General features: G+C 32.3%; 1 protein-coding gene across 1 annotated transcript in view; it reads right to left on the reverse strand.

Moving 5' to 3' along the window:
• The window catches only part of LOC148615301 (DNA-directed RNA polymerase III subunit RPC2-like), a 37,974-nt gene extending 14,118 nt beyond the window's left edge, over nucleotides 1–23,856 (reverse strand). The window contains exons 1-16 of the mRNA XM_088590138.1: nucleotides 23,731–23,856; nucleotides 14,556–14,645; nucleotides 13,334–13,398; nucleotides 8,850–8,925; nucleotides 7,714–7,814; nucleotides 6,992–7,207; nucleotides 6,345–6,576; nucleotides 5,222–5,338; nucleotides 4,592–4,777; nucleotides 4,196–4,309; nucleotides 3,829–3,939; nucleotides 3,388–3,477; nucleotides 1,716–1,878; nucleotides 1,107–1,260; nucleotides 730–804; nucleotides 138–236 (exon numbers count right to left, since the gene is read on the reverse strand). Of these exons, the coding sequence (XP_088446264.1) occupies nucleotides 138–236; nucleotides 730–804; nucleotides 1,107–1,260; nucleotides 1,716–1,878; nucleotides 3,388–3,477; nucleotides 3,829–3,939; nucleotides 4,196–4,309; nucleotides 4,592–4,777; nucleotides 5,222–5,338; nucleotides 6,345–6,576; nucleotides 6,992–7,207; nucleotides 7,714–7,814; nucleotides 8,850–8,925; nucleotides 13,334–13,398; nucleotides 14,556–14,645; nucleotides 23,731–23,781 (1,940 nt within the window). The 5' untranslated portion in view covers nucleotides 23,782–23,856. The remainder of the gene's footprint in view (nucleotides 1–137; nucleotides 237–729; nucleotides 805–1,106; nucleotides 1,261–1,715; nucleotides 1,879–3,387; nucleotides 3,478–3,828; nucleotides 3,940–4,195; nucleotides 4,310–4,591; nucleotides 4,778–5,221; nucleotides 5,339–6,344; nucleotides 6,577–6,991; nucleotides 7,208–7,713; nucleotides 7,815–8,849; nucleotides 8,926–13,333; nucleotides 13,399–14,555; nucleotides 14,646–23,730) is intronic.
• Nucleotides 23,857–24,969: the final 1,113 nt, after the last annotated feature.

Below are 24,969 nucleotides of genomic sequence, written 5' to 3' on the forward strand. Positions count from 1 at the left end.
TTGACCTGAGAACCACTCCTCACAGATTCCCTATCACACCTACCTGTGGATTTGAGAACCATCTCCTCACAGATTCTCTATCACACCTACCTCTTGACCTGAGAACCATCTCCTCACGAATTCCCTATCACACCTACCTGTTGATCTGAGATTCATACAATGCTATCATACAGTCATTTTCTTCATTCACATCTAAATATTCTACTAAACCTTCCTTCAGAAAGTCATCAAAACTTCTGAAATTACAAACAGTACTGATTACAATCAAATACGATAAATAAACTGGATCTATACAAGAAGATGTAGAGTTTATTTTTGTTAAAATATTAGTTTCATTAAAATCTTATTCCATATGAATTTAAATTTTCAGGCAGCTTTTTCTCTTTATTTTAACAATACTAATAAAGTACTTGTTTTAATTCTACCAAAACATAACATATGAACACTAACCTTAAAAGTAATTCTAAAGATGTCAAATTTGTATACAACTACAAAGAAAATTAAGACTTATCTTATATAGTACAGACCAAAGGGATATGCAAAGTTTAAAGTAGTTTCACTGTTAATTAAGTTTTATCTTGACTTTTGACCTTGAAGGTCACTACGGTTTTAGATTTCCCAAATGCTAGACAGGTACATTTATTGAATTCATTTAAGGATGTTGACTCCTGAGTCTTCTGTACCCTTTTCAACTTCAGTGATGAAAGATAATAATCTGGTACCATTTACCTAAAACCCTGACTGAGTTCCTGGATATGTTTACCATGTACTAATGGTTGTCTGTTCTTCACTATAATATATGGTCTGAAACATGAGTGATACTTAAGTTAAATGATAACGTCTCACAAATTTACATTAAAAAGTATTCAAATAATGATGAAAAACTTTAGTAAGGGCAAAACTTACAGAAACAAGAAAAAATCAGTGTATAATTAATATAGCATTATTGTATTGTATAGTACCATTATCAAACACACAAAAACACCACCATAGAAAACACTGAAAAAATCAAGAAAACTGGAAGAAAGGCATGGTTTTCCATGAAGACTAATGTAACATAGAAGAATTATCTTTTTTTTTCATATTTATTCAATGCTTTTACTTACCTACAAAGTCGACCACCATCAGTAGAAATGTAAACACACTTGTGACTATGATTACAGCAGACAGACACAAACTCATTGATAAACCCAGCTCGTCTCATCTGACGTATTGTCTTAACCAGTTTGTGGTAGTTTCTGACTACACCAAGAATGTTTCCTATAAAGAAAGTACATATATGTAAGGATCAATTTCAAGCCAAAAAAGTTCTGTAATAGTGTAATTTCAAAGTTACTTATGTTTAATCATAAGTATCAATATTTTTATTTAAATTTTAAAGTTCATTCTAAATTAATTAAATGGTAAATGCTTGGAGCTTCAATAATCTACATTAAGAGAGTTTGAGTAATTCTTCTTTGCACTGCTCATATCACATATAAAATGTCATCTAACATTCATCTCCTGAATCAGATACATGTATCACTATTTTTTTATAAAATTCAATTATTTTATGACAAAATAAGGATCTGCTAACACCATGAAAAAGTTAACTAATTGTTTTCTACAGCATTTGTACTGACAATGGTTATTAATCAAGAAAAGATTGTTTCCAAAACATTTTTGCCATATCCTTTATTTTCAAACCAAGTTCTAGACATCGTTCTGACGATTACCATTAAGGAATACAATATAGACATCTGGACTGGTCATTTCTTCACCACTCAGTAACTGTATATCCTCTACACCTAGGTTAAAAGCTAGTCGTACTATAGGGGCTTCTTCTAAATCTGTTGTTATGTGGGTCATCAAAGCTAAGTTTTTTACTAAACCGCATGCCTGAAAGAAAAAGGTTGAAGAAGGTTGAATTTTACACATCTGGACCTGCATCACCATCATATATTTGTCAATACATAAGTGTCTATAAACACTAATCAAGTTAAAAGCTACATTGTTGGTAACAAATTTCTATGAGTAATATCCTAAAGATAGCATATACTGCTGGATCATTTCAGCTGATGAAAGTTTCTATCTATCACAGTCTTCAAGACATTGGCTGAAAACTATAAAAAAAGAAAAAAAATGTCATTTTCCCACATCATTTCTACGCAGGATACCTAGGAACATTCGTACCAAGTTTGGTTTCAATTGGTAAAGTAGTGTTAGAGGAGAAGATTTCTGCAAGAAATAACATTATAAATAGCAAAAACCATTGAAAAGAGGCAATAACACCAACATGGCTTAATGGATTAAAATAAAAATTGACTGCAGATGGATCTAATCATGCTGAACACTTTGACCCATGTCAGAATTTAGCTAAACAGTTTTGGAGATATATGCGAAAAACTACTATCTGTCCCCTATGTTCTATTTTTAGTAAGGGCGGCCATGTTTCTTGACGAATCAAAAATCCCCACATCATTTCTATGCAGGATACCCCGAGGAACATTCAAACAAAGTTTGGTTGTAATTAGTCAAGTAGTTTCAGAGGAGAAGAGTTTGTATAATTGTTCATGACAATGGCGGACGCCAAGTGATGGCCATCTTGCTCAAAATGAATGAAAAAATTATTTTCTTCATAGTAGGAGGTGCATATCTTCAGCATGTATATAACCCCTGTGTAAAGTTGGAATAATATTGCTTAAATACTTTTTGAATTTCAGGTTACACGAAGTGAGTACACATTAATGTGACAGATACATCGACAGACAGATGGAGTGGCTACTAGACATGCTGTCACTGTTGGTAATGGAGGTAAAATATAACACTGTAAATACTCTGAGAATAAGGTAAAGAAAAATGTCAACATGTCGTACCTGTTAACCCTCTTACACTAGAGTGGAGATTCCCACAAAATCAATGACAGATCAGAACCTCCCATACAAAAATAACATTGGTGTTAACCTTCGAAAATTCAAAAGCTGGAGATCACCCTCTCAAAATTTCTCATAGTGGGGGAGATTATTTCGGAATATAGTTAAATCTCCTGCTTTGACACAGGCAAGCAAGTAGGATATTGGTGAATTTTTCATGAAATATTGGGAGGCTCCCACTGAAAGCAGGAGACTTAACACTAATAAAAAATATAAGATTTGTGGGAAAATTTTGTTTGAAATTACTATTTTCCTGTGAAAAATACTAAATAATTCAATTTTTACATAGTACATTTTCCTTTGCATAAAAATCTCTCATACGAAGAGATGTAGGAGAATTTCCAACATGAACAATCTTAATGTTTAAAACATATAAACAAGTACCAAATTCATCTTCTGTTGTTTAAAGCCATATGCTCTCACTGAAATAGAAAATTTTGGCTTGAAAAGAAAAGCATGTATAAAGCAGAATTACCTCCCCTTCGGGTGTATCACTAGGGCACAACATTCCCCACTGTGATGGCTGTAGAGATCTAGGTCCACTCACTTTCCTGGTTTTCTCAAACTATAAATAATTTTTTTACAATTTATATATTAATAACAATAACAATTTCTCTTAATAATATTCAAATAACATAAAAGGATATCACCTTTTTAAGAGACTTTTCACAGAAATTCAAGGTTTAACTATTCAATGGATAAAGACAAATATATAAAGAATTGTGTGTGCAACACTTTATATCACAATGCTATTATGACTAAATAATGCATCTAGTTTTAAAAGGGCTAAACTGGATTCAGAGATATTGCAATAAATTCTTATATTAGTTTTGATGACAGTCCATATTGCAATTTATGATCTCTCAAATAGGAAAAAAACAGATAATTTACAATATGACAATTAGCAGCTTGTTACCTGACTGGAAATCCTAGTCATCATACCCAGGGCTGATATATAGGACAGCCTAGACAACACCTGTGTTACACCTGATCTGTCCATCTTAAATCTTTTGATTGACCAGTTACCCTATAAAGGATAAAAGATACAAGACATGTTCACAGAATTATAGGAAAAACTGCAGGTAACATTAACTGGAAGTGAGACATGGTTAATTTAAAATCACGAAAGTGAACAAAAAATACAGTTTTTTTTCAAAATATGAAATTTCTAAATTAAATTAGGTATATGGCAAGTTTTCATAGAAAACATTTAAAATAAAATGCATTTAAAATACAACTGCACAGAGACAGTATAGAACTGCTTTAACAATGTATTAACTTACTGTAGAGATAGCATTAACTAAACCATTAGTGATCTGATCCTGTCTGATATGTCTTACAATATCAAACTGTGCTGCTCTAGGCTTGGGTATGGTCAAATCAGCTATTCTCTTTAACTGTAATGAAAAATATATTCAGTAGTAAAAAAAAAAAGACATTTTCAAATTGTCATTTTATCACAGGTAAAAAAAAATAATATAGTGTTGTTCCTAGATTTTGGGACCCTCTTTTACTGAAATATATGAATATCATGCATTATTTGGAAATATTTGCCAAAACCCCAACTGAACCCCTCCTTTTCTGGACCTGAATTTCTGACCTATAACTGAGTCAAACATACATGACATACTTGCTATATTGATTTTAAAAGTTCTCTTCTTTTGGAAATGGTGATTTACCTCAGAATTAAACTTTTTGAAGAGATCCTCAAACAGCAATGACAAGAGTTGACCTGCTAACTCTAACCTCTTGTTACCATAGTAATCTCTGTCATCAGCCTTGACCTTGTCATCTTTAGCCAGAATGACCCTCCTTACCATCAAAGCCATGTAGGCAGATTTTACCTTAAAATTCCATTCCTCTACCTACAATAATATATCATAACTAATTCCAAAGGTTAATAATATTGATAGATATAAAGAGAAAATCAAGGCATGGGGTATAATTAGCAAGAATAAGACTTGCTCAACACATACATGTACAATGGGCTGTTTTCAGAACTTGTTCAACATAAAACAATCTGACTTTCATCAACTTCAGCAGATCAGTCTGAATTTCATGGTTGCTAATTTTCCCAGATTCTGTCAAGTGAACATATTCCAGGTATCATGGTGAAGCTTGAATAACCAAACAATGATAAAGGATAACATTTGTGAATATTATCAAAACATAAGCTATAACAACACAATAAAAGATTTGTTTTGATCATGTATCATCTGGCAAAAATTATTTATCAAGTAATACACTATGGTTCTTTTTTAATTTTAATGTCTTTTAAACCTATGATTCTATGTACAAGTATAACTTACAGGAACATGAGCCAAGACAACATCGTGTAGTACTTCTCTGGCATCATCAGCTTTGGATCGTTTACCAACTCCCCACATATGCCTCTGTCTAACTCTCTTCCCTATGTATGCTAAGGCCTAATAAATGAAAGGTAAAGAATATATTGCAAATCTATAATAGAAATATTTTAAGAAAGCCTACTTTTTCTAATCTTATCAAGTCCTTAGAAAGTTGAGGAAGGAAAGGAATGAAATTGCCAGAAAACTTACGACTCATCACAGGAATGCTACATACCATATAAGAAAACATACTAACCAAAAAAGGCTCAGAAGTCGTATGATGAACAAATAAACAAGCAAATACAAAATAAACTAACAATACAGTCCTCCTCAAACAAGTTCTGGTAAAACATCAATATACTATATAAAACATTTGATCCAAGTTACATTATGATAATGATTCATAATAATTTACCCAAAAAAGTCTGAAACAAAAACCTAAGGCTAATAATTGACTAATAAATAGAAACAGACATTTTGAGAGTATTGCATGGCAATACAAAGTTACCTATTGAAACAAATTTCTGTTGAAGAGAGAAAACTGCTCATTTTTTAAACAAAAATAGCGTGGAAAGCATCAAGTCAGCATAAATTACCATTTCCAAGGGCCATAACTCATAAAAAAAATCAATAGACTGGAACAATATTCGAATTTGATCTGTAATGTGCCATGGTAAAGCAATGTACCAAATATCAAATAAATAACTGAGAGCATGACAAAATTGTATTACCCCTTTATTCTGTGTGAACACCTGTGCCCTATGACACTTCTAAAGACAAGGAGCTATAGATGCCAGCACCTCCTAAGAGTTGACCTTCCTGGTCCAGTGTGAACAATTCTGACCTATTACACTTTTCCAGACAGAAGGCTATAAAGACCAGCACCTCCACAGAGCCGACTTGCCCATTACTTTGTAAAGACCTTAACTTTTTAACACTCCTCCAGACAAGGTGCAGAAGAAGCCAATACCTCCACTTCATGGCTGACTTCCCTTGTTCTGTGTGAACACCTAAGCCCTATGAAACTCCTATAGGCAGGGTGCTATAGAAGCCAATACCTCTTCCTCTTCTTACAAAAAAATACCTGATTCTGTGTGAAGACCTGTGCTCTATGACACTCCTCAAGACAGGGTGATATAGAAGCCAACACCTCCTCCTCACTGCCTATCATCTGTACAATCTCCTGATCACACTCTATACCCATGGCTTTAAAGGCTACAGCAATGGGGATGTCCTCAGAGAAGGTATTGTGACGGAGGTAGTATTTATCATTCTTTGTTGTTACATAGGTTTTACTCTTTCTCTCATGAGTAGAACTATAAAGAAAAAAGAAACAAATTTGTACTTGTACTTTGCATGAAAATATATCACACAGCCAATTGAGAGAGAATCAACATTTATCACATGTAAGAGCATGCCATTGGTCTTATATACTACATGTAGTACATTTTTATTGCAAAGACAAAGTGGTACAATTAAATCTAAATGTAAACCATACCATGATTAAACCAAAAAACTGCCTGAAATATTACATCATATTTCTATGTTGCGTCAAGGTAAGCCTAAAACCATTCTTAGCAGAAAAAAGATCTTCAGTCTCAAAAGCCTGTGAGTATTAAGCTTTACTGAGTTTCCTATTTATATTTAAATTGAAAATATTCAAATTTAAAAGTTTTTTTTTCTTCAAATTTTTCAATCAAATAGAAAAAAAAAACCAAACTAGTAACTTACCTGGTGACTGAGCATTCAATGGTTCCTTTCCTGCCACTGTTGAGGTCTACAATCATTCTATTTTTAGACAGTTGTTCCTGTATAAGTATAACTTTCTCTACACCACGTACAATGAAGTAACCTCCAGGGTCCATGGGACATTCATTTAACTTGGCCATCTCAGCTGGACTCTTCCCAGTTAGGACACAGTTAGAACTCTTCAACATGATTGGCATTCTAGGAGTAAGGAAGCAATTTATAAATAGCATAACCTTTATGGTACACTACAGTGGAATCTGTCATATATGACACCTGATTTAATGTCTTCATATTTGTAATGCCAGATTCTTGCTGGTCCTTTGGTACTTGTAGTCACTATTTCTTAACTTCCATGATTTAACCACTGGCATTAATAGACAAATATGTTATCAAATAAAAAGAAAAATTGTAATGGACAGATTCCACTAAAGCATTCATACTATCCATAAGTGTTAACCTCCCTTTACACATCATTATTCTGTTGCAAGGAGTTGCATTTCAAGCAGCTAATGGAAGTAATCAAAACATTTCTGAATACTGATCTGATGAGATGGATATAAAGTAAACACTGTAACTTACTATGTTTCATTATCTTAAAGAAAGTCTTTGGAAACCAAAAAAGACTTCTTTCAATGGTTCCTTGTTGCATGTTTATGATTTAAGATTTTTCAGGAACAAAGTAAACTTTAAAATAAAGTGAATACCTCCCAATAGGCATGTTATTCCTGACGATTCTCTGATTTCCACGAGTATATTCAATGTCAACTGTAATAGGGGCAGAGTAGGTCATATCTCTAAGGCGACACTGAAACAAAAATTGAGTATTAACAGGAATTATTTTTACTACAATTTTGAAAAACCTTCCAGGTTGATACTAAATGTTAAAGATAATATTTGCAAAACATACCAAAAACTGTACTTTCAAATTTCTTTCATGTGAGTTTCACATGATTTTTACAATACCAAGAAAATAAGTCGCATCATGGAGTTCATGAAAACTGAGCCTTTACTTGAACTTTCTGTGGAGTTTTCATGAATGTTCTTTTGAGAATTTTAGGTAAACCACAGAAGCCTGTGTTATATAGTGATTATTCAATCCATATTTATCAAGGGGAGCCAAGGTAAATATAAAAAACAAGAGGCTCCAAACAGCCTGAATTGCTCACCTGGTTAAATTTTTGCCTTTCAAGACAATAACTCTAACAAGGAGTTGTCTGACAATTTTGACTCCGAGAAGTCTATAATAGGACGTATCCTCATCAATTGAAAGTTTCATTCTATCTATGATGTTTTTCAAGATATTGGCTGAAAACTGCTAAAAATGTGATTTTTTGCCTAAAATCAGAACGGTTATTTTGTTCAGGGTCAGGATACCCTAAAAAACAAGAATACCAACTTTCATTGAATTCTGTATAATAGTTTCTGGGGAGAAGACTTTTTAAAGTTATAACATCAAAAACAGCAAAAAAAAAAAAAAAAAAAAAACAGCTGAAAAGGGCAATTACTCCAACATGGGTCAATATATTTTCATCAAAATTTGACCACATAATGAAAAATGGCAAGTCCCTACACATCAAAATTGAAAAAGATCTATCAGCAGGGAGTAAAGATTATTGCAATGAAATTTGGATGGACAGACAGACATGGTATTCCAATATACCACCTACCAGTTGTTAAGTAAGGGTAATATTAACTACTTTTACATGCTATAATGTCTAAATTTTAATATCATTGGTCATATGTTCTTTTGTAATCCTGTCAATACACAAACTTTTTCAGGGAAACTGTGTCTACACACAGATTAATCAGTTTTAATTAAGGCCTGACCAGTTGTTATTACCTCATGAGGTGATATTGGTTTGGTGATATTGAATCCTTCCTCCACATCAGGCATACCAACATAGATGTTCAAATACCTGAAACAAGGGAGACAAATCAAGTTAAGGGGGGCCAAAACTGAGAGGTAAAAAATGCAGAATATATAATACTTGAAACTCATATTAAATGCTAAAAATAACATTGTAATTCTTCACAACAATTTGCATTAAAACTAGTTTTTTATCTGATGTTATGTTACATTAAACAGGAGTTGATGGCCCAGCAGATGTGAAGCTGTGTACAATAAATTAAATCATTTTACTAGGAGGAAAGGGACCAAAATGATTGTACAAGTACGTGTACACAAGGAAGAATTAATGAATGGACAAGAAAATTCAGTAGTCTTTATCATAACTGCATACCATACATTTCATTTGCTATATGAGTTAAAATAAATTGTTTTTTGCACTTTGAAACAAAAGATAAAAATGATTTTATAATGTACTGAATAACCAGGACTGATATTAACCAGGAAGCTACCACACATTACTGTTCTGCTATGATTTATCACTTAATAACCTGACATATTAGAAAATCATACAGCAAAGGTGACAAGGTACCTGATAAAAGTTAAAAAAAAGAATCATTATATAGCATTTTATTGAAATATTGACTAGACTTTAAACTTGAATAAATCGCATAAAAAGATAAAAAGAAACCATAAAACCCGAAATGGAGCTGTCCCCCACTCCTCATTGAAGTATGTGATTTACACAAACAACTTGTAGTAAGACTGCTTCAGAAACATTGGTTTGAGTTTGTCTGTGTATGAAGGAACAGGGGTAAATTAATATGCCCCTAACATTAAGTCATAGGGACAAAAACAAAAATGAAGACTTTTAAATAGGCATGAGAAATTATAGACTGTAGTGTACAGAAATAACAGTCTGATGTTTGGTTCTAAGATCTTTTATTTTGTTAAAAATTAAACAAAATAATGAGGGTGCTTTTTTGTTTTATTATATAGATAGCAGTGGTTTATCAGATGTTCCCAGTGTCAAATTTTTCAATAATTCACACTGTGAAATAAATTCTGCAATTTTTCTCTCAGACTTTCTCCTGCCAAAATGTCACAATGTGAAAACCAATCCACCTTTCACGTAACTTTAAATTCATGTTGAAAAAAGCAATGACTTATGAAGAAAATCTATATAATAAATAAGATAATCAATTGGTTATCATGAATAACTAAAATATGATAACTTGTGCCAAGAACGCATCAAGATTCAGCTGTGAATATAATTTGGTTATTTACTCTTTCCAATTAATTATCCTATTATTATTTCATTGACATGGTAAAATACATTGTGATGCCAAAGAACATAGGTGAACTATTCACTTCATTTCTAGACAATGTATCATTTACATAATGTATGGCAGTAAATATTTTTTATTACTGGTTTACATGTAGAAGGACCACACTGACATCTACCTGTTATAAATATTTTTAGTTTATGCACTATAAAGTCCCACCTCAACTAAGTAAATCTGACAAATCATTGACTGATACCCAGGTCATATACAAATATTCTCTGATAATAAACTTATAGATACCTGGTCAAAACTTCCTTCTACCGAGGACTTAAGGACTTTGTTTTTAAGTTATCTATCTTCCCTATCTAGATTGTTATGCAATCAAAGTATTTACAGGATACCAATTCAATAATACAAAGTACATTTGATAATGTACAACTATGCACTATGGATACATTTAAGTTCAGTGAATAGGAATGCACTTTTTGAAAGCTGTAGCCCATGAATAAAAATACATGAAAATCACATTACACTGCATTTTTATTGAAGTATTGACTTATAATGTCAATAAAGATTAAGAGAAACAATATTGACAGATTTATATAGCATGCAGTAGAGTTTTAAAGTGTGTAAATTATCAGATAATGAAAATATACCCATCAACAGAACCAACAACCCCTAATTTTACGGTCTGACCTGGTAATCTCCAAAAATCAGCTTTTAATTATTTACATGTAATCATAATCATGCCAATTCCGAAATTTCATTCTCATTTTGGTTGCTAAAAATTTCAAAGCTTAAAAAGTCAGAAATCTTAAAAAACTGTAGTATTTAATAAGATCACAGACCATCATAACAACAAATACACACTAGAGGCAGTTGGTATGGTGCTCATATATACATATACATGTAGTTGATTGCAATTAATACCTTATTTTAACTTGATGCATACTGGTATATCATAGCCAACATAGTCAATTTTGTTCACGGTTGAAAATACTTTGTCCATGAACTTTTTTCAGTATGATTGATGAACTGATAAATATACAGGCAGATGGTTATGAAAATAAAATTAGGAAGCATCACAGTTTTAGTGTTTAACAGGAACAGCTGTTAAGTAAATTATCAATAACCAAACTGCTAATTTAAATATGCATGCAAAGCCAGTTAACGAGTAATCAAAGGAACCAAGGTTATAGCGGTAATCAAAAGAATGTAATCCAGGGACAAAGACCAGACACGGAAAACAGACATACACAACAAAGAACACGAAGTAACTAAAATCAAACATACAAAGCAACAAAAGCAAATGAGCAACCCGGACACCACTATAAACTTGGAGCATGGACCAGGTGCACTGGTAGGGCAAGCGTCATCTGCTTTTCTAGAAATACCTGCCTAGTTGCTCATAAAAAGTCAAGTCCTGGTTACACGAAAGAGGAAAGAGAAAATATGACACATTGAACAATTCAGTTTTCATGGTGCAGATGGATACACCGTAGTGATGACTTCAATCTTGAAGCAACACAATCCTGTTCCAGAAGCCTATTTGTTAGAATTCTAGTGCAATACAAAAAGTCTGCGTAGTTTCAACAGCTCTGGCATAAGGTATGAGTTGTGATATGAACACTCCATACGCAGGTGCTGAAGGGCTGTTGCCACAGATGAAAGGAAAGTTGACAATTCTGAATGAAAAGTCATCATGTTTGTCGTAAAGTTTGGTCAATAGTTTTCCTTTACCATCGATTTCCAAGTGTAGATCAAGATATGAGGCTGACTTCATAATGTCTGTAATATACTTTATCTCACGTTCTTTGGGGTAGATGCGATGTATAAAAAATTAGGATTGTCATCTATATAGCGGAAACTGAGATTAAAGGATCTATCTAAACGAAATTCTTTCTTTTGGATCAGATCAGCTATAAAGTCAGCCTCATAAGAGTGAAGGATTACGTCAGCAAATAAAGGAGCACAATTGTTCCCATTGAAATGCCCACCGTTTGTTGAAAAACATGTCCATCACACTGGACAAATACATTGTTGATGAAAAATTCCAGCATTTTGTAAACATCTTCCTCTGTATATTTGGAAGATGATTTGGAATTATTTCTTACAAAGTATGAGGAATCTCTACGAAGAACTATATATTTGTATCTAGGTGTACCATCTTTTTTGGAAAAACAGCAATGTATAATGTTTTTAAGTTGGGATTTTAACTGTGTATGGGGAATAAAAGTATACAGTGTTGAAAAATCATAGGTTTCAATGCTATTATATTCTGCTAGTAGTCGAACTGATTGTCTCCAAAAGATCTTTTGAATTTTTCAGGATCCATATTGAATTAATACCACTATGGGAGTAACAAGTGTTGTGGTAGGACTGCAGACCTCCTTTGACAGCAGTGAGTATAGAATTTAAAAGTTTTGAAAAAGGTTTGGTGGTACATTTTGCAGATCCAGCTATGTAACATTGTTTGTATGAATTCTTGTGGAGTTAAGGAATCCAGTACATTGATGGTAAATCACAATCATCGTCCTTGGCAGAGAAACCAAAAGATGATATCACAGATTTATGGTTTTCCAAAATCTCTTCTTTGGACAGTGTGGTAGCAGTATAGCTCTTATCACTGCTATTATTTTCTATGTCTACCTCTGATAATAAACATTTGAAGTAAACCATTTTGCAGACAAAAACAATGTTGTTTTGGGCTTTGTCTGTTGGTACGACAACATATTTGTCATGTATAGTAGACAATGTTATTGCTACATCGGGGTCTTTGAAAATTGAAGTAGCATTTTATGGAGAGTGGTTCACGGTACTTGGGACCTTTAGAAAGGATATTACGCAAAAAAAAAACATGTAATAAATGATAATCAGGGTCCTGTTTCATAGATCCACTTTATGACCACATTTTCGTTAAATGACAAATTTATTTCCTGACAATAAATCTACTGGATCAGGAAGTATAAAGTATCTTAGAATTCTCAGCTAATATTTTGTTATTATCTTTTAAAAATTTTCAATTTTTCTGAAGTAACTTAATTTGTTAAGATGGATTTTTGTAATATTAAGTACAACAAGTAATTTTGGCAATGTAACCTGACCATCCGACTTAAATTCTCAATGTCACATCCATGTATACAACAGGCACCTTATTACGATTTATCCACAAAAAAAAGTAGGACATCTTACTTCATATAAAAGTTTGGGTCAGCATCACTGGTGATTTTATCATTGGCTTTCATAATTTTCTTTATCTACAAAATAAGTGCTTTTAATTAAAACTATAATAATTTTAAATCTGATCATTTCTGTCTATGAAATGGGTAAGACAACAAGCATTGCAATCACACCAAACATAAATTTATTTGATTTATATTTTGTGAAATGAAAATGTTAGTACCCAGTACATATATACCTCTACTGAGAATGGTAAGGTGCATTATTGGGATTACTCAGTTTTATACTAAACTTCTTTCTTTTACATGTATTGTGCAGCTTACTTGTAGTTCGCAAAGTAGTGTGATGAGTACTTTACAAATTACATTAGTAAAGTATTCTGGTATTTACATGTAAGTGCTATCATGACATTCTACAAAAAATGTGTGAAATCTGTTAGTACAGTCAGTACAACAAATTGAGTTCATTAATTTAGCTTTGCAGAAAATTTTGGCCACAAGCATTGACAACTCAAACATTCCAACCATATAAGTCTATTGTATCAAGACATCTTTGACAAAATATTTATTTTGTTGAAGCCTGTGGTCCATATGGCTGGATAAAAAAAAAACACTGCCGACTTCCCAATTTCATTAGAAATTAAATGAAATTGCATAGAATCGATTAAACTTTGTGACGTCATTTTGACATGTAAATGTTGTAACAGCTTTTAAATCTTTTGTCTTCTTTTTAATAAAAAAAAATATGCCAAAAAGTCTTTCCAATGGATAAACTAAAATTACGGTAAACTAAGGCTGTTATAAATGCATTTACCTGTTCCTTTCAAGCAAGAATGAAGCATTAATGGCAATGATAGCATGGGATTGATTTTCACATATCTCTTGAAGGGGCCATTTTTTGGGACAGTTTGTGCAATTTAATGGCATATGTGGTATGCTAATGTGCTCACTACTTAACGCAGCAGGGTTTCTTCATTATGTTTTTGTATCATTTTTTCGCTCTATATTATTTGACTCAGAACTTTAGTGCCTTGATTTTCAAATTTTTTTCACTAAGAATGACTTCATTAAAATTAGACATGTGGCCAAAATGAATGACCTAAACCAATTTGCACAAATATCAACATACATATGATGAGTTGCTTCTTGATACTTATTAATTCATAGCGTAATTTTTCACTAAAACATTTCATCAAATGCTATAAAATAGAACCTGTAGTGAATCCAATACTTACCTCAACATTGATGAAGAAATTAAAGGAATCAATGTGTTGTTTAACCAATCCCTTTACTTTCAAAAAAGCTGGTAACAACTTCCATTTCTCCTGTAATAAATAATGAAATGTTCAGTAAATGTATTAGTTTATGTGATTGCTAATTTTCTCAGATTCTGTCACCTGAACAAATTTGCCAATTTCAGTTTTTGAAGTACCAAAAAAAAAAGATTAACTTTATATAGTGTTAAAATTTGTTGTCGATTCGGCAGAAACTATTTTAGCGCTTTTCTGTCAATGGAGAAAAATAGCGTAAATTAGTACACCACCAAAATTAAAATATTTACAGTATTTTAAAACTTGACTTCTACAGCATTCATACTTGATTTACAGAAAAATAAGCTAAAGTTGACTCAGCCTCTCTTTGGTCAATTACCTGTTAAATATCAGTATAAAAACTTCAGAATTGTTTTATCATTCTACATGTAAAATAGTACATTCCAAAATCCACAGGAAAAAAGACTGAAAATTTGAATTCAAAGCAGTTTTTTTTTATAACAGACAAGAAATGCAGGTCTATGTACACTGCACCTTATCAAATGCTTAGAGAAGTTGTACATTGTGAGAATGAAAACTGAAATCAACCAGCAACTTTTAGCCATATATCATCTGCCGCTGCAAAAAAAAAAATCAAAGCACAAAAGTCAAATAGCTCCTGTAAAATTTGTCAAATCAAAAATGGTGGCACAATATAATCAATTACAAATGGTGACTAACAATCCTACAAAATTTGAACAAAATCTGTCAAGTAGTTTCCTAGGATTTACTTGCACACAAGTGTGACATGGCAGACTGACACACGTAAAGATGACAGTAAATTAATGTATTTGTATGTCCCCTTCCACTTAGTGGCAGGGGACAAAAAATATACAGATAATGAAATTATTACATAATTTTAAGCATGGTTTGGGCCTGACTTCATAGGCTGGGTAAGTAAAATATTTTGGCCTGAGATAATATCCCTAAATTTATTATATTACATGTACCTATAGAAATTTATTGAACAAAAAAGGTTGACTGATATTTAAGACAAAGATGGACAGATACCAGTAAAACAATATTGTGTCTCATCTAAAAAGAAGACATACAAATGTTGGATCAACCCAATTTGTAAAAATAAAGGGTTGCAAGGTGTCTTTTAGTTTGGCTTAAGCATTTGTCAAAACAGTAATAGAATTTTTAGCAAGGAACAGCTTGATATAACAGCAAGGGTCTGGGTAAGTACAAATTTATAGAGAATGATACAGCTCTGAATTGCAATTATATATTCGCCAAAGGATCTGCCTGGGGGAAGAAACCTTGTAGTACTTTAACTCGAGTAATTCCAAATCTTTTTTTCTGGGGTATGGAACCTTGTCATACCATTATACAGCCACCAGGTGTTTGCAGTTATAAACAGAGCAGAACGTATCTCTGTTGTAATAATAGTGAAACTGAAGACGAAATTCATTTTCTGATCAAATGTGATGCTTATAAAGATATAAGAGAAAAGCTAGTATTTAATTTAACCAAACATTTAAATAAAAATATATCACAGTCATCCATCTACAATATGCTAACAATGCTTAACAGCAATTCAATTGTAATATCAAACATTTTGTCAAACTATACTGAAGAATGTCTCAAAATTAGAGAAAATACCATTTAGCATTCATAGCTATATACATGTATATATTTATTCGCATATATGCTTGACAATAAACCCAAGGTCATGCATATTGTCTCTGTGTTAATATATATTTTATTTTGATTACTTTAACCAATTATTATAAATGTGTTCATGCAAATAAATAAATTAATTAATAAATATAAAAGATGTTGATAAAAAAATAGAAATAATCAGTTACACATATGTAAGATAAAAGTAACATAATTTGTCAACATCAAATATTCATGTCAAGTCTTAATTTTTTTTATGGTCATAACACATCGTTATTAAAAATATGTTCCCATGTAAATTTTCTTGCACATCCTGTTATTCAGATTTCTGTTGTCCTTGATTTTTATTAATCTAAATATCAGGAAAAAAAAATACTCAAGTGTCAACAGTGGTATAATTCAAATATGTCAGTGGCAACTGTCATAATGCAAGTGAGTATAATCCAGTAAAAATTGTTATTTCAAGACTTTGAATTTGTGAAGGAATGAAGAGGTCATGCTGACATGGTAGCATTCTTTCCCATTTCTTCCTAAGGAACTAGAAAGAAGGATTACAGTGAATAGGAATTAGATACACACATTTCTTTGTAAACACCAGAATCACTTTTGAACACCTGTAATATTGTCGTGTATAGTCTTTGCTCCAATCTGTGTTCAATTTTTTATATGTGAAGACACTCTTGATCAAACCATTTCTTCACTGTATTGGCTTAGCTAATTAAGGTATCAAAATCATTAGTGATATTTTCTGTACTGGCCAAGTTATTCAGGTCCTCAGCCAGTTCACAGTATTGGCCTTTGGCTGCATATCAGGCCAAAACAGCAAGGTTCGGACTAATAACCTGGTAAATACAGAAATCATCACAAAAAAATTGTGTAATAATGGGTGCATAAAGTGAACTCAACAGCAAAAAGTGTGTGTATGTAAATACAACATTCTTGAGATGAAAGTTATCAGTCAAACCAGTTACCGTTCAGTAGTCAACAGAAGCAGCCTTACTAGGAATGTTCCGCAACGACAAAATAATAAGAAACTGACACTTATCAGGATCAATAAATGAATAAAGATAAGTGTTAATTTTTATCATTGAAAATATATACTCAACTTTGATGCATTCCTATAATTTTTTTCCTGCTTCATACAATATTCACGAAAAAGTTGGGGAATAATTGCATGTACTTACACATCTGTCTTCCCTGTTCCACTTTATTTTTCAGCTTTGTTTAAAGGGTTTCCTCCATTTCAATTTGGGAATAAATATCTAAATATATAACAAACTGGGACATACATTGTATGTCAGAAAATGATATTTCATCATACAGCTGGTTACACCGAGTCCCTAAATTGACATCTTCCTTAACAAAAGATGAGAAGTGAGGAAAAAGTGAATTTTGAGTTTTTTGAAAGGTAGAAATTAAAACCTTTCCACCTTATTCGATGATTTTATATTAAAAAAGAATCATTGCAGACTTTTGGGAATTTTAGGAGAAAATCGTCATGCTTTTGGCACAGGACACAGCCTTATTTTGGCTCTAATTCATGCATACAGATTTGTTGAAAAATCACTGATATGCTATTCAAGAACATAATTATAACTAGCCTTGGAAAAATGTAGCTCCAATCGTATTATTCAAACTGTAATAGGAGGGGCAATTGTTTTTGGAATTCACATCAGTTGATGTGCATGTGTTAATTATTCCCATCATCCATGTTATATTTCTGGAATTTGTACACACATGTACTATGAATCAGACTGGCTAAAACTTAAAAGGATATAGCTCATTTCTATTGGTGATGTACAGTCCTGGATAAGGTCAATAGAAACAAGTCATCATGAATGTAAAAAAAATAAAAAGAACATTAGGAAAATTAGGTATTCAAAGATGTGAAAGCTCAATTTCATGTTAGAATGCCCCTATATACAATAATTCAAGAAGTGAGTTTTTGCATGTTTAGTTCTTACAATATACAGCCTTGAAATCCCTAAATTTTGATAATTAATTTATCTAGATTATATTCAACTGTGGCAACATCCCTTCAGCACCTGTGTATGGAGTTTTCATACCACAAGTCATATGTTAAGCCAGAGCTTGCTGTAACTATGCAGATTTTTTGTACCACATTAGATTTCTTACAATGAGGCTTCTGGAACTGGGTTATGTTGATACAAGATTGAAGTCATCACTACAGAAGTTTTATGGTCGTCAACATGAACTCGTGGATCGTTATGGTGTATCCATCTACACTATAAGAACCGATTTGTTCAACGGGTTATAGTTTGTCTACCTTGGACTTGACTTTTTATGATGACTTGGGCAGGTGTTTCTAGAAAAGAAGAGGAAGCTTACCCTACCAGTGCACCCGGTCCATGCTCCCAGTTTTTAGTGGAGTCTGAGTTGCTTGTTTACTTTTGTTGCTTTGTACATATTATTTTGGATATTTCATGTTCATTGTTGTGTATGTGTGGTCTTTGTGCTTGGATTACATTCTTTTGATCTCTGTTAGAATCTTGGTTTCACTAGATTACTCTATATTGTTGCAATCAAAACTAGGGAAATGTACTATAGAAAATGTAAAAAAGGAAATAGATAGAAAATTATAAGGGAGGTAATTGACATTTTGCATCAACAATGGTTATTTTTAAATTTTTTGCTCATGGTTCTACAACATTCAGACCAGTAAAGTTAACAATACCGATATAATAAGTTGTCAAATTAATTGTGCAGTAGAAATTTATTTTTAGAAAATGATTGTTTTTCCATAAAATGGTGATATATACTATCAGGATCCATTTTCTAATTGGTGTGTTTACACATGTGAACACCATTGTTCAAATGAATGTATTTCGCAATGTTTTATACTGAATTCTCCTTCAACTTAAAGTTAAATGATGTCACATTTAGTAAAATTACATTGTTTCTTAGATTTCACAATATAAAATTACTTTGTTTCTCTCACATCAAAAGATTACTTGGAGACAAATCTGGGGTCATCCCAAGCAAATGACAAGTCATTTGTCAATCATCAATGATAACCCTGATCATCTGATTGCTCCTCAGTGATTATTTACTTGTCATAAAATATTCCTTCACCTGTTCAGACAGCAATTCACTTTTTTTTTTTTTCAAATTCGTGGCTCTACTAATCAAAGAAATAAGACTGGAACATAAATTTTGAGGTTGAATAACTGGGTTTTCTAGACACTTTTGACAATGGTCACAGTATTGTGGTAGATTTTCTATTCCAACAATGGAACTGTAGAAAATTTTTCATTCTGGTCGAAATGATCTACTAATCTGCAGAATAATAGTCTTTCCCAAATGTCGTCGGTCCGAACCGATCAACTACGATATCTTCCTGGACCAAATGTCCAACGTGTTCTGTGCTCGGTTCCAGGATTTATCATTTTGTGGGCATGTTCCGATCACGATTTAATACCGTTTCTATTACTGGTTTGAGACCAATGTTTAACTAAAAATTGTGGAAGGGGCAAACCATGGAAAGTCTTTGAAACATCCGATAACAGAGGCTGAACACAGCCAAAGGAAGAAAACATATGAGGAAAATCGTCCTGATCAGATATTCAGTAATAGCTGGGATAGGAACACGGACACATTCATTCTTACAGTAAATTAAACAAATGCAACTAATTTCAAAAAGCATTGGGATTAAGTTTTGGTGGGATAGGAATACGGACATATTTATTCTTACATTGGGATGCAATGTCTTCTTTAGCCCAGGAATAAAAGTTTAATAAAAAAAAATGCTATAGTATTCAAACTTTCTCAACATTTCACATGAACAAATTAACAAAGTAACATGATAAAAGCAGAGACAATATGAAAATTAAAACAACAAATACGTTGTACACCATACATTATTACAAAATACATCAACAAATGTAAATGGTAATACACTGCGGTGTTTCTAGAAAAGCAGAGAACGCTTACCCTACCAATGCACTTGGTCTATGCTCCCAGTTTTTAGTGGAGTAGAAGTTGCTCATTTGCTTTTGTCACTTTGTATGTATGATTTTAGTTACTCTATGTTCTTTGTTGTGTATATCTGTTTTCCATGTCTGGCCTTTGTCCCTGGATTATATACTTTTGATTACCGCTATAACCTTGGTTCTCTTGATTACTCTATCGCCCACTTTTACAACTATAGTAAAAATTTTCGGACAGACAAAAAATATTTCAGACAGACAAAACCAATCAGCCTGTCTGACTGAATGACAGACAGATCCTCTGAAAATTTGGCACAGACTGGAATAATATCCAATATCCAAAGGATCACAGACCAGGGAATAAAAATAACATTTCTTGTTGATATAAAGGTTACAGACCACCAATTCAACCAATGAGCATTTGGAACGTACGCAAAAATAGTCCTACGCAGAAATTACCCCTGTTCCTCATAGTGCTGTGAAAAAAGTTCTCATCTTATTTAAAAAATTTAAACAGTTTCTGAAAGGAAAAACATTTCTGTACATTTTATAGGTGCATTTTGCTTCTTGTGATGTGAAGCCTAATCTCCATAATGATTTTTAAATATACCCCTATCTTGTGAAAACACTGGGATTTTCCATGCTATTTATAGACCCTTCACTTCCGGTGACCAGTACTGCACTGCAAGTCTGCTAACCCCACATGCCATTCTGAGGATTGTGAGCTGACATATGTAGAATCATGCTGATATATAGTCCTCTGCAGGTTAAAGTTAAGGTAAAGTCCAGAGAAGCCATTGAATATTGTGAAATTAGCATAGAAGCCTATGGGAAGTGGAATTAGTGGTTTTTAGCCTTAAGCTGAAGCCATGGCAAAATGAAAAGTTTCTTGAAATAGCTTTAAACTACTTGAAGATCTTGTTAACTTTGCCATGAGAGGAATACACTACAAAAATCCTTCAAAATATGCATTTTTTTAAGTTATAGGTCCAAATTATGGAAAATTGGTCTTTTTGGCTGATTTTTATGTCCTATCTTGTAAAAAGTGTAGAAAATTTAGTAAAAATATCAAATATTAAACTTTGAGGGCTATATTTACCTAAATATGGTGGTAATAAGCACTTGACATCAAGTTTTGTGTAGATTTGAGCAAAAATTAGGTTAGAAATGAGGAAAAACTCACTTTCATTACTGCGGTTAAGGCCATTTAAGCATTCCCCTATGGCAACATGGAAAATCCATTATTGAGTACTTTTTTTGCTTTAGGTGCCCTTTACTGGTCATGTTTTAATGTGAAAACACTGTATTTACAAATTTAAAGTCAAATATATCACCTTTTGTGAAAATTTAAAGATTTAGGATTTTTGACATGTGATCAAGAAAAAGGGGGAGGCATGTCAGAAATAAATTTTTAAAAATAGACCAATTTCTCAAAAAATGATTACTTTTAAAACTATTTCTTCATTAATATTGTTAAAAAACAAGTTGTGATTGATATTTTTTATTTGAAAAGTCAGAAAAAGTTCTTTGCAAATATTTAATGCATTTCAGTATGGTAGAATATTGTCACTTTTTTGCTTGCACAACTTGGTTACCCTATATTTAAAAATCAAATATTTAAAAAAGTGTTTGTCACATTTCACTGAAACTTTGCAAATGCATTCAGTATGTGTGTAGGAAGATACCTGTATAGTTATTTATTTTTTCTAAGACAAAAAGTGACCCTTTAGGTTACAGACCACCAATTCAACCAATGAGCATTTGGAACGTACGCAAAAATAGTCCTACGCAGAAATTACCCCTGTTCCTCATAGTGCTGTGAAAAAAGTTCTCATCTTATTTAAAAAATTTAAACAGTTTCTGAAAGGAAAAACATTTCTGTACATTTTATAGGTGCATTTTGCTTCTTGTGATGTGAAGCCTAATCTCCATAATGATTTTTAAATATACCCCTATCTTGTGAAAACACTGGGATTTTCCATGCTATTTATAGACCCTTCACTTCTGGTGACCAGTACTGCACTGCAAGTCTGCTAACCCCACATGCCATTCTGAGGATTGTGAGCTGACATATGTAGAATCATGCTGATATATAGTCCTCTGCAGGTTAAAGTTAAGGTAAAGTCCAGAGAAGCCATTGAATATTGTGAAATTGTGAAAAAAGAAGCCTATGAGAAGTGGAATTAGTGGTTTTTAGCCTAAAATGCCTCATTTCCTATTTTCTCTCCTAAACTTCAAACATAAATCAATAGTTTCAAAGTAAATTGTTTAACATGATTTTAGGCTGTCTCATTTAGTGAGGGAGAATGCATTAGACTTTCTTTTGGGAAAGCTTAAAACATTTCTTCATAACCAATAATTTCCAAATTATTAAATGAATACATAAATAAATATAAAATCATATCTGACATTAGTAATGTCACATTCACTAATTTGCATATCACTAAGTGTCAAATTGGTTGGCAAATAAACAACTAAATAAATAATTAACAATTTCATGACTGGAATCCAAACTTTCAAAACTTTATAGCTTTGTTATTTTATATCCAATTTTGGTTCTGTAAAATATTTCATTTAGAAAGAAGAATTCATATTTTGTAGGTGAATTTTTAACTCTTCTACTTGAAGAATAAATTTAAAATGACATTTACATTCAGAGTTAGAAATAGTAGCCTGCCAGCCAGCCCAAGACTGGCTATTTTTTTGGCAGGGCCGGCTAATTTTAGCAAAAATCTATATAGCCATATAATAAATACATTGAACATTGTATTCAGTACTGGCTAGAATTTGAGTGAGTTTCCTACCTTATAATTTACATGTAAAGCTCTATTTTCATATAAAATTGTTTAAAATTTTATGCTCATATACATGTAGTCTCATTACTGAATATTTCTTTAAAAATTCCATAAATAAAATGAATTTTATTGGCAGTGTAGGGAGCAAAAGGATTTTTTAATTTTCTTAAAAAAATGAAAAAGATAATGATGATTTTAAAGTTGATGTCCCATGCCACTCAATGAATTTCTTGCAAACCAAACCCAAATCACAGGTCAATGATGACATCACGAAGAACTCTCCTATTCATGTACAAGACATTACAGCACCTCTGCAATCATCTACTTCCGTGTAGACAAATTTTATTACTTCGGTCAGAATATTTTTTAGCCATTCATAGTTCTAGTCTTACATTCTACATATACGGAAGATCACTAAAGCACCGTCCATATTATCACGCAGCTCAAATAGGCAATATACTGTAAATGTACACAATGCAAGAACATGTACATGTATCAAGAGATTTCGTCAGTTTTCGAATAGGCCTTAGACTCTTGAATCATAGTGGCCTTAAGAAATTGGAAATATTATCATACTCGTACTGACCATAGCCAACAACCATGTACATATTGGCCTTATCACAGTCGTTTGACTAATGAAATGGGAAATATACTCGTACTACTAGCCTTAGCTAATAACCATAAATTAGTTCCAAGATACAAAAGAAACAACTGTATTGTCATTAAAAAGATTACCTCGACGCTTTTAATTGGGGCTGTTTGTTCAGCTCTGCCCGCGGCTGCCATCGTCAAAATATTTTTTTCTCAACAAAACATCATTACATGGGCGCAGACATTTTGGAATTCCGAATGGGAATAGGCGCGAAAATATGATAACCTCCCCTGGTTAAATAAAGTTTATTTATTCTTAAACAACGTTTACAGTCATAGGCACATTTTGATGTAAAAATTATTTCATTTTGAGTCAGTTTAAGTGGAAAAATCTTACGAGGGTACGGTAACAAAACAATACTTGAAAATTACTTCATGTCTGTCAAAAATACTTAACATATTCTGATAGCTTAAACTTTGCGCTGTATTTTGATATATGTATATTTTGTTGAAATATCTTTAAAAATAAATTCAAAATCTTGACAGGACGAACTTTTTGCAACCGGAAGTTTTCAATTTCTTATTGGATGTGGAACAAATAATTTTTTCTAAACTATAAATGTCTGTCACAAAATATTTTCAGACTCTTAAAGCCTATAATAAATGGTATAATTTGATAAAAAAATATTTATTTATGAGTTAGTTTAAGGGGGAAAATCTTCACAGGACGGGCTCTTTGTATTACGTGATTTGTGCAGTTTGTTTACGGGGGTACTGTAACAAAACATAAAATATCTGAATTTGATTTAATGTCTGTCAAAAATATTTATCATATTCTTAAAGCTTATATTTTTGCTACATTTTGATGTATAGATTTTTGAAATTAAATCAGAGATAAATCCAAAATCTTGACAGGACAAAGTTTTTCTCGGGTAGAAAAATCTTCATTTATCCTCATTTTAATTAACTGAATTAGAACTAATATGATGAAAGTGAAACCTTTGAACGCTCCCGAAGAAACATTAATTAAAAACAACTTTGATAATTCTTGTCAGCTCTGATTTGATATATTATACTTATAACCTTCAAATATGATAAATTTTGTGATGATATATGTCCTAAAGCATTATACTAATCGGCATTGTGTGATAAGTCTATTGGCCAAAATGTCCGGCTTCAAAAGGAATAATTGGTTGTCATGGTCCGAAATGTCTTCGGGTCGAATTATCCGGCACTGGTAAACATTATACTTCTTATATTTGTGAAACGTCTTAAAACATTTGTTTTATTCGATTTGGTTTTGCTTCATTCAGTTTCGAATCGTTTAAGTATGTTTTATTACGATTTGATTCATTTGATTGAACTGTTTCATCTCAATTCTTT

Source organism: Perna viridis, chromosome 6 (genome assembly GCF_037379345.1).
Source record: "Perna viridis isolate PV_CMFRI_1.1 ecotype Kerala chromosome 6, ASM3737934v1, whole genome shotgun sequence".
In the NCBI taxonomy this organism is placed as follows: Eukaryota; Metazoa; Mollusca; class Bivalvia; order Mytilida; family Mytilidae; genus Perna; species Perna viridis.